General features: G+C 40.9%; 1 protein-coding gene across 1 annotated transcript; it reads left to right on the plus strand.

Annotated features, from left to right (window-relative positions):
• The first annotated feature begins 228 nt into the window (after nt 1-228).
• On the plus strand, nt 229-8,519 carry hsd17b12a (hydroxysteroid (17-beta) dehydrogenase 12a). Its single transcript, XM_080476079.1, has 10 exons — nt 229-272; nt 1,506-1,581; nt 3,072-3,179; nt 4,065-4,129; nt 4,296-4,340; nt 4,740-4,774; nt 5,640-5,721; nt 5,821-5,886; nt 6,804-6,953; nt 7,240-8,519. The coding sequence occupies exons 2-10, from the start codon at nt 1,530-1,532 to the stop codon at nt 7,378-7,380; spliced, it is 744 nt and encodes a 247-aa protein (XP_080332205.1). The 5' UTR covers nt 229-272; nt 1,506-1,529; the 3' UTR covers nt 7,381-8,519.
• Nucleotides 8,520-9,412: the final 893 nt, after the last annotated feature.

Raw genomic sequence — 9,412 nt, forward strand, 5'->3', positions numbered from 1 at the left:
TTGCTGATGTAGCATGGCTGAGGCCGTTTGCTGGGGTCACTGGAAGTTTATCCAGACTGAGAATTGACGTGAGACCACAATCCCAATCACTACCTATACTGTTGGAGACGTGCAGTAAACATATAATCTTGTTGAGTAAACAGTATTTAGTGCAAACTATCAGACTGTAAAAAAAAAAAAAAAAGACATCCAAACATACTAATATTTTTTCTCGTTTCTTTCCAGTTGTGACGGGAGCTACAGATGGAATCGGGAAATCCTATGCGGAGGAGGTGAGTCTCCTGGACCCTTATTTCTTTTATTTTTTTTCCACAGAAAAGCTATGACTCATACACACACCATGTTCTCTCATAGCCCACAGTGGGGGAGAACTCTTACAGGACTATTAACTTGTAAAGTCAACACACACATTTCAGCCCAGCTTCACCAACAAGAGCCTGTACAGAGATGACGAAGACGCGTTGAATAGGTCGACACCACCATGAGTTTGGCCCTTACAGTTTAGGGGGTCCTGGCTGTCTTGATACACTCATGTAGGCCCTTTGACTCATATTCTAATGGTGCTACATTTGGAGGAGATGCTTGTCACGCAACGGGAGGCTGCCATTTCACCCATCGTTTATGCTGGTTCTCATGTTTGTGTTTGTGCAGGAACTCGCTAGTCAAATCAAATTGCAGTTCATTTTCTAAAAGATTTTAAGATGTACAAGCAGCTGAACTCACACTTCCTCTGACATGCACATGTTTATTGAGTCTTTGGGCTCCTCTTACAATCTAGCTTTTGGGGAGGCTACAAAAATGTTGAAAACCTGCATTTCAGTAATTACGAGAGACTTACCTGGACAGGTTTGTCTTTCTGTTGGCATCTATTATTTTTTTTTATTTTATTTTTTTTTTACAAAGAATTCAATTACTTGAGCTGCAGTGAAAAATTCCTTCCAAGCTGTTAAACACAAAACTAGAGATTGTTCTTGACAAAAAGTTTGTGTTCAACTTGTTTACGTGCTTTCTGGGTAATGTTTTCCCTCATTGCCACTCGTAGTTCATCCACCCGTCCATTTAGATGTTTTTATCCACCTCAAGGGCACTTGAGCTGATCTCAGCTGACTCTGGGTTAAGTCAAAGGTCAGACAGTTCACCAGTCTATCACAGAACAAACACACAGTGAGACACGCACTTATGACTATTTAGGAGTCACCTGTTGACCTTAAACACTTGTTTTTGGACTGCGAGAGGAAACCGGAGTACTCAGAGGAATCCACCAATGCACGCACTATAAGAACATGCAAACCTCACCTTAGCCCTCAAACTTGGACTATTACGGATATTGTCACTGCGAAGCAAAAGTGGTTACAACTAAATCGCTATCTTGCCTTTATTCTATTCCATGTTTTTGTTGAACAGACTACCTAGAGGGGAGAAGCATCTCTGCTGTACATTGCATTTCCTGTCATATAATAAAGTTATGGGGAAATATCTGTTGCTCACCTCTTTTTGCATTCCAGTTGGCCCGGAGGGGATTTGCCCTGATGTTGATCAGCCGCTCCCAGGAGAAGCTGGACGACGTGGCCATGTCACTCAGTATGTATGCATGTATGAAAGTGTGTGCCTTTGTCTTCACAACGTCTTGGAGATTGGCTTAAGTTGGAGAGCACATCAGTGGACATCACATTCAGATAAACAGTCTAAAGACAATAGTCAGTTTTTTTTAATCATGTTTCGCTTGAGTTTTTAGTTTCTTTCTTTTCCATGAACACAATGCGTTCATGTGTCCTTCTCACGCTTGGTTCTGTGATTTCTCCTCATCACGGTCTTGTCAAGCCTAGTCTCTGAGTGCTGGTGATTTGGAAACAACGCAGCCAACAAAGAAAGCTGCGTTTTACTTCCTCACAGGAACAAAGGCATATTGAATATCTGGCCTGACTCTTCTTCAAATGTTGGCTAGGAAAGAATGAGACTTTACTCATGCAAATCTTCAATGGGTATTAGAGGACGACCCATCTGAAAGGAAGAAGTTTAGTCCTTCTTTCACGTTGGCCTGTATCCAAATTTTCACAAGGACTGAATAGTAAGTGCCTCCCGATCATCCCCCTCCCTTCATTAATGGTGCCCTCTCCCCAATTCGCGCTCTTTCCATCTGTCTCTGACGTCTCCCACAGTGCAATTTCCCCTGTTGTGCTTCAAGTCCACAGAGGAGGCTGACGGGTAGTCACGAGCAGGGTGCGGCGTGCCAAACTCCTGGCACTCCTCCCTCACGATTAGTCTGACAAAGCCGCCCTCCTTGAGCGTGTAACCGGGCAACCCACCCTGCGTCCCACCTATAATCTCATTTGCTGTATGCGTTTCTGTTCTCTCCCTTATGCAGCCAGCTTGTTTGACTCTTGATCGCACCTCCCAGCAAACCCCAATTTGCCAACCTCAGGCGGAGTATCTCTGTGTCACCTGCGGCTTCATCAATTTCTTTGACTTGCGAAAGTCATTGAAATCTATGTGATCTGGGTATAGAATTCATGGGATCAACCCCTTTTGGAAATTATTGTTCTCTCTACCTTGTACCCAACCAACTCTCATCCCTCCCAAGTCTCCCTACTTCTGATGTCAGTGTTTGTTCAATAAGGCTACCAAGTGTTTTACCAAGGTCCATCCCAGAATTTTCCTCTCATAACTCCCTCGGCCACCTATCAGCTAAATGAGTCTTTGGACAATAAATTCTAATTGCAGCAAGCAAGTCAAACATGAGTGAGTGGAAGAGGGAGAAGGTGGTCGTCTGGTTTGTTGGTGCACAGTGCCCTCTTCAGTTGGAACTCTTTCTATGCTCTGCTCAATTGAGTCCACTCAAGGTTTCAAACACTGTGCAGAAGCTCATTACAGCAGAATGATCCAAAGTCTTGGCTGTTTTGTGACACTTGGTAGGAATGTGTGGTGCAATGGCATCAGCCCAAACGTATATCTGCCATAATTTTCATTTAGTTAACACACTATTGCTCACATTTCCTTGATTCAGCTTTAAAATGTGCCTTCATGTCTTTGTAATGCTCTTAATGAAAGCATCTTTGTATCCTCCTTCGCAGAGGCGGAACATAAAGTGGAGACCAGAACCATTGCTGTCGACTTCGGCAAGACAGACATCTACCAGAAAATCGAAGCAGGGTTGTCTGGTCTGGAAATCGGTGTTCTGGGTACGAGCAGATGTTTCAAACTTTTTTGTGCAGAAGTTTGGATAAGACGAGTGACAGAAAGATTTATTCTTTGACTATAATGAGTACAGGAATGCATTAATATATGGCTGACCTTGTTTGCATCAAATACTTTTACAGTTTAAGCCCTTGGTCTTTCAGAGTATGTGTCGTATCAAAAGAGAAAGTTGTATCCATGCAGTGCAAGAAGTGCGTCTACAACTTGCATTGAAATGCTTGAGTGTGTTTGGCAGAAATTGATTATATTTCAAAGGGTGGGAAAACTTTACACCAACAAATATGCATTTGTTGTTTCGCAGCTTTACATTTTTAGTTTCACTAAAGTTTTGACCAGGCTGAAGAGCATCGGCACGATTGATGTAAAACAATTATTATTCATGGAAAAATGACTTTAAATTAAGCTTATTTACATTTTTGAAATGGCATCCATTTAGTTGTACTACATTCTTTTTAGTTAAGAAAATCATCAATACACTCAACCCCCACAAATGCACCTTTTCATTTCCAACTTCTGTCCTACGGCTACGAAATGTATGTAGTTGTGCGATTATCAGATGCACTGAAATCTCAGCTGCTTGTACAAGTTTTTAGATGTTTACACTGTTGAGTTTACTTTGTAGTTTGCTGCTGAACATTTAAGGAACTCCTTGTTCTTTTTTTAATGATACCAGTTGTGCTCTACTGGTTGCAAGGTGTGGCTGTCTGTATAAGCTTGCTGTTCAGGCTTGTTTTTGCTGCCACCTTGTGGTGGATATTTAAAAGTAGTTTGAGTTCCCCAGGTTTTTTTTTTTTTTTTTTTAAATCGTTTGAAAACGAGGCAATCATTGCTTTATCCCTTTTTTATTTTTTATTTTTTTTTCCAAACAGTGAACAATGTTGGCGTGTCATATCCCTACCCTGAATACTACCTGCACATCCCTGATCTGGACAATGTGAGTAATCCTTAGCAAATGAAAATATCCAGTTGTTGCAAGTTTTGTTTCTGGAAATGCTGAAAAGGTCTTTCATTCAGTTTGCTACTCCTCTACACTGGTAGCTGTAGTTTGTGGCGTTAATCTTTGGCATGATTGTTTATCTAACCAGGGCTCTGTTTTTCAGTTTATCACAAATACGATCAACGTCAACATGACCTCAGTGTGTCAGGTAACTTCAGCTCTGTCCTTATTCCCTCTCCTCCAAACACTCTGCCCAGTGATGGCAAACTATATATTTGTATCGCATCGCAAATGTTTGTTTAAAGCTCATCCATGGCTGTCACACCTGTCCCCTTTATTTTTGTTGTTTTCTTCTTTTTCCTTCTCCCCTTCTGCTCTTCCTACCTGCAGTGTCTCAGTTGTTCCCAAAGCAACGGTGGACTACACCAACGCTGTCTGTACTCGCCACCCACGCAACCCTCTCTCTCTTTTTCTGCTAGTCTCTGCCTCTCTCGCTTGTCTTCCTACTTTTACTTTTTTTTTTTTTTTTTTTTTTTTTTTTAAGAGAAGGATCTGTCCTGTTTCTCTTGATTAGTAACTGAGCTTATGATGTTGTTGATCTTTGCAGATGACCCGCCTCGTGCTGCCCAGAATGGTTGAGAGGTGGGTTAAATGAGAGGCTTCCATGTTTTGCGACATGACTGCAGTCAAGATATAAGTGTAGCAAAAAAATGGATTGTGGCACTTGGCTAAAGGGGGAGTCTCTAAATGAAAGCAGAAGCCTTTCTCTTAAGAGTTTTCTTTGCAGTAGCAACATTTGGTATTGACACTTTGGAAAGGTGCTTCATATATATCCGGCAAGTAGGACAAGAAATCCTCACTGAGCTTTTCCCATCACTGCATCTCTTTCCCCTCTTCCTTTGTTCGCTATGCTGACAAGCTTTCAATTCACACAAAGTGCTCTTCCCACCCGATTGGCTGCTCGACTCCCATGTGATTCCCACAGGCCAATGGTAGCGCAGGCACATTTGGTGCCATGTGAGCCTGGAGCGTCTCCACTACATCACTGCAGCAACAGGCTGCCATGGCAACGCACACGGCCACTACCACACTGTTTTTGTGTGTGTGTGCGCACGCATGCGACATCACTTTGTGTGTATTTGTCTGTGTGCTCAATGTGTGTGGACAGAGGGTTCCAACTGGGCTATAGAGAAATTATTAAAAGTTTGTGGATGAAATTGGGGAAAATATAAAGGCTTGTTTTTAAAAAAACAAAACTAAAATAATAGAAAAATAGACTATCTATCCACTTTGTGGGAACGGTGATTGAAGGAAGCTTGTTGAATCAGACTCCTGGTGTAATGGCAGCATTGAAACTGAGCTTCTACTGTTTATTCAGGTAAAAATCAGTCACTGATGTTAATTTTAATTTAACTTAGTTTGTAGTCATACCTGCCACTTTTTTGTCTTGGATACAACAACATACGAGTACCGGTACCTTGGATTCTTATATATATTTGCTCTTCAGGTCCAAAGGGGTTGTTCTCAATATTTCCTCTGCCAGTGGAATGTACCCCGTCCCCCTGCTCACAGTCTACTCTGCAACCAAGGTATGGATGCATCCTAGATGGGCTTTTGTCACTTTCTGCTCTTGGTGAAAATCTGTTGCATTCATCAATCTGATCCACCTCTCCTTCTAATGTGTGCAGGCCTTTGTGGATTTCTTCTCTCGTGGCCTTCAGGAGGAGTACAGGCGTCAGGGCATCATCATCCAGGTAGGTTTGGGGCTCGTTTTAGGATTAATACCCCCCCCCCCCCCAATCCCATACAGAATTATTTGTTCAGATGATGCAAAGCACAGTGTTTTGTTTGATGTAATACACGGAACCAACCAGATATCTTCATGAGAAAATGACTACATTGCAATGATGCTTGAGTTGTTGAGTTTGGTCTTATCTGTCTATAATAAATGTGGTGTTATCCCAGATGATGCACTTGAATCCTGAACAGGTCCTTTGACATTGTAATAGTTTATCTCGTATGAATATCATATTTCACCTATTGAGTTTATGAACAATGTCAAACTATTTTCACTTTGAAGACTGTTGGCTGTTTGGTCAGATTGCACAATTTGTTCTGTGACATATTTACTCCTGTGATTCTTCTCAACAGTTTTTAATGGTATGGATAATGCCATCTTAACCATCCTGCATGAGGGGCAATTTAGTTTGTGTGATATCTCTGACATCTTTTTGTATCTTTGAAAGAAGGGGCACTTTTTGAACTGGGTATGTTCTGTTTTTAGCTCCCTCTCCAGTCTCCTCTCATGTGCCACCGTGTGGCTGCAGTTTGCACCTGAACGTTCAACTGAACAAACCCAACAAAGTATTTATCAATCAGAATATTATGCACTTTACAGTGCAGATGTTGTTTTAAAACACCAACTCTGTGCTGCAGTGATCAGTCCTACAGAAAGGGAGCGTACATGGCAAATCCGTAAACACGGGGAGAATTTTCAAACTCCATGCGTTGACCCTCGAATCCCAGCTACCTGGTGGTGGTGTTCTTGCTGTGAGTCGACGGTGCCACTGACTGAAAAACAAGATGTTGAACTCAAAATTTTGGATAAGCTGCTGTTGGTCCAGAATGCGTTTGTTTCTTTGATAATGTTTTCATGCTTGTCGATTTGCAGAGTGTGCTTCCCTTCTTTGTGGCCACCAAAATGACTCGCATCAGGAAGCCCACCCTGGATAAGCCCACCCCTGAGCGCTACGTGGCCGCTGAGATCACCACTGTGGGTCTGCAGAGCCAGACCAATGGCTACTTTCCCCATGCTGTCATGGTAAGAATAATGAAGCCTCAAGGGCTGCTGTGTTTAGTTACACTGGTTTGGAAGAACCCTACATGAATAAAATTTATTTCTGCAATGAATGATGACGCGAGAAAAGTGGCAGCAGGGTTGAGAAAAGCATCAAATATTCATTGGATCTTTAAATTTATTTCCAATGACAACACGTGTAAAATGTATGTTTGATTTGTGTTTAACTGAATAAAATTTTCAATTTTCAAAAGTGACAGCTCCTATATTGTGGTGATGATGTACACTTCTCATCTTGCCTTGTTTGCAGGGTTGGGTGACCACCAAGCTGGTGCCGATCAGCATTGTCATCTTCCTTGGAGCTCAGATGAACCGTCGGCAGCGTACAGGATACCTTCAAAGGAGGAAGCTGCGGGAGCAGAAGAACGGCGTGAGCTTCAAGAGCGAGTAGGGAAATTGACGTCTGTGCAGGCAGCCTCGCGGTTTTGATCCGGAGCTGCGATTGAGGAAGACATGGTGAGACGTGTGATCCTCCTGGGCTGCCTGTGGTCTCACCTCTGTGCCTGCCGTCAATGAGCACCTCGGAGCATGTGTGGCAACTTTCAGTTAAAAACTGCAAGTTGACGTTATTTGTCGGTGGAGAAATAACATCCAAGATGTCAGTCGGTGAAACTAATTTGAACAAGAAAAAAGTCTGCTCTTAAAGGACATTAATAATTTTTTTTGTCACTTGACAGTGAGAGTGGAAAATATTACAACCAATAAGTAAAGTGATTTGCTAACCCTGCTGTTGTAAGCAGTGGAAAATGGTGGTGGGCATCTTTTTATATATTTGTATGTATAATTATTTATTTTTATTTGTATGAACACATGAGCCAAACCCAGACTGGCTTTCAACCTTGTACTGTTTACAAATCTAGACTTTTAAAGATGGCACCGCCTGCTTTCTTTCATGCCAGTTTACTTGCATCACTGAGCTAATTATGCATCACTCTCTCTTTTCTATATGATAATACTTGTTTAAATAATATTTTGTGGTGGGTTCTTTGTGCACCAAAGGAAATTTTTTTTCAAAGCCAAAGTTTGTCATAGCCATAAAGTGCCTCTCAACTAAAGTGCCTTTTAACGCTAGGAACGGTCAAATTCATTGACTTGGTGTTTTGTTTTTTTTGTCTTATTAAAGAATGTTATAATTGGGTGCTATGTCAATGTGAACTGTTCATTTGCTCCGTTTTCTGCCTCCTAAATGCAAAGTGTTTGGGGAGGTACCGGACTTTATCTTGGTCCATCGTGTAGCTAATGTTCGTCATGTTGAAGTTTAAAAAGAGATTTTAAATTCACATTTTGATTCAGACCAGTTCAGACCACCAAATGTTTGCAAGAAATTACTCTTGTTCCTAACTTTGTACCTCAAATGACATGGACTGATCTGTATCTGAACCAAGCATCTTTATGAATATTTTTTTGTTTTTGAGATTCTTTTATGTGCTTGGAAAATGGAATTTCTTCATGTGAAATTTGCAGCAGCATTCCTCCTCCTGATGGCAAATTATGTTTTCTACCGTTTGTTAATAAAAGCTTTGGTCAATACTTGTATTGTCTTTCATTGTGTATGACGACTCCATTTTGGAAAATTTCCTTTCTTGTTCTACTTTAATGCTTGAGGTTTAGGTTTGTGCAGAGCTTAAACCCAGATTGCTGTGTTGACATCGGCTCGACGAGCATTCCTCTAAACTGTGAAAACTTAATTTTGACCAAGGTCCAATGACTGTGATTTGTAATAGCATAAATAGACATTAGTCTAAGATTCTGCAATGTGAACTTTTACGATGCAGATACCTGAAGCATTTTCAAATCTGATGATGAAATTGTTTACTCAGGAGAAATTATTTGTGAAATGTAAGTTGTTAGTTTTTCTGGTAAGATTATTTATATGGCACCGTTAAGGTACAAGGGTATTTAAAGTGCTTTGTGGAAACTTGGAAATGCATTCAAATTAAACATTGAGCATGGGAAGCAAGAGTTTCTGAAAAGCAAGACAAATGTTAAAAGAAAAAAACTTACAGAATTTGAATTTAGAAAACTGACAAAAATGCATAGTTAGAAATTGTACTCTAAAGCAAATCTAAAACTTGTAATGGTAATCACTGGTTATAATTGAGTTGCTTTCCCTTTACAGGCAAGTTGCAATAAGTGTTTTAAACCAGATTTATATAAACGGTCAGATTCAGGAAGTATGTTTCATGGGTTTAAAAGGTTACTTCCGCTTGTTTGATCATGGGGATAATGAGTGAACCTGTTCCAGATGTTCTGGTTGGGCTGCTTAACGACGGAACAAAAATAAATTAGATGCAATTACTCCTGACAATATTACAGACAAGTAGCAAGAATCACATCACATAAATGTCACTGTTCATACTGCAGTGGTTTACCAACATTGGATCGTGTCTGCTGCGTATTTGTGACTGAAAATAAGTGGCTTT

The sequence above is a fragment of the Lipophrys pholis genome (genome assembly GCF_963383615.2).
Source record: "Lipophrys pholis genome assembly, chromosome: 11".
NCBI classification, from domain to species: Eukaryota; Metazoa; Chordata; class Actinopteri; order Blenniiformes; family Blenniidae; genus Lipophrys; species Lipophrys pholis.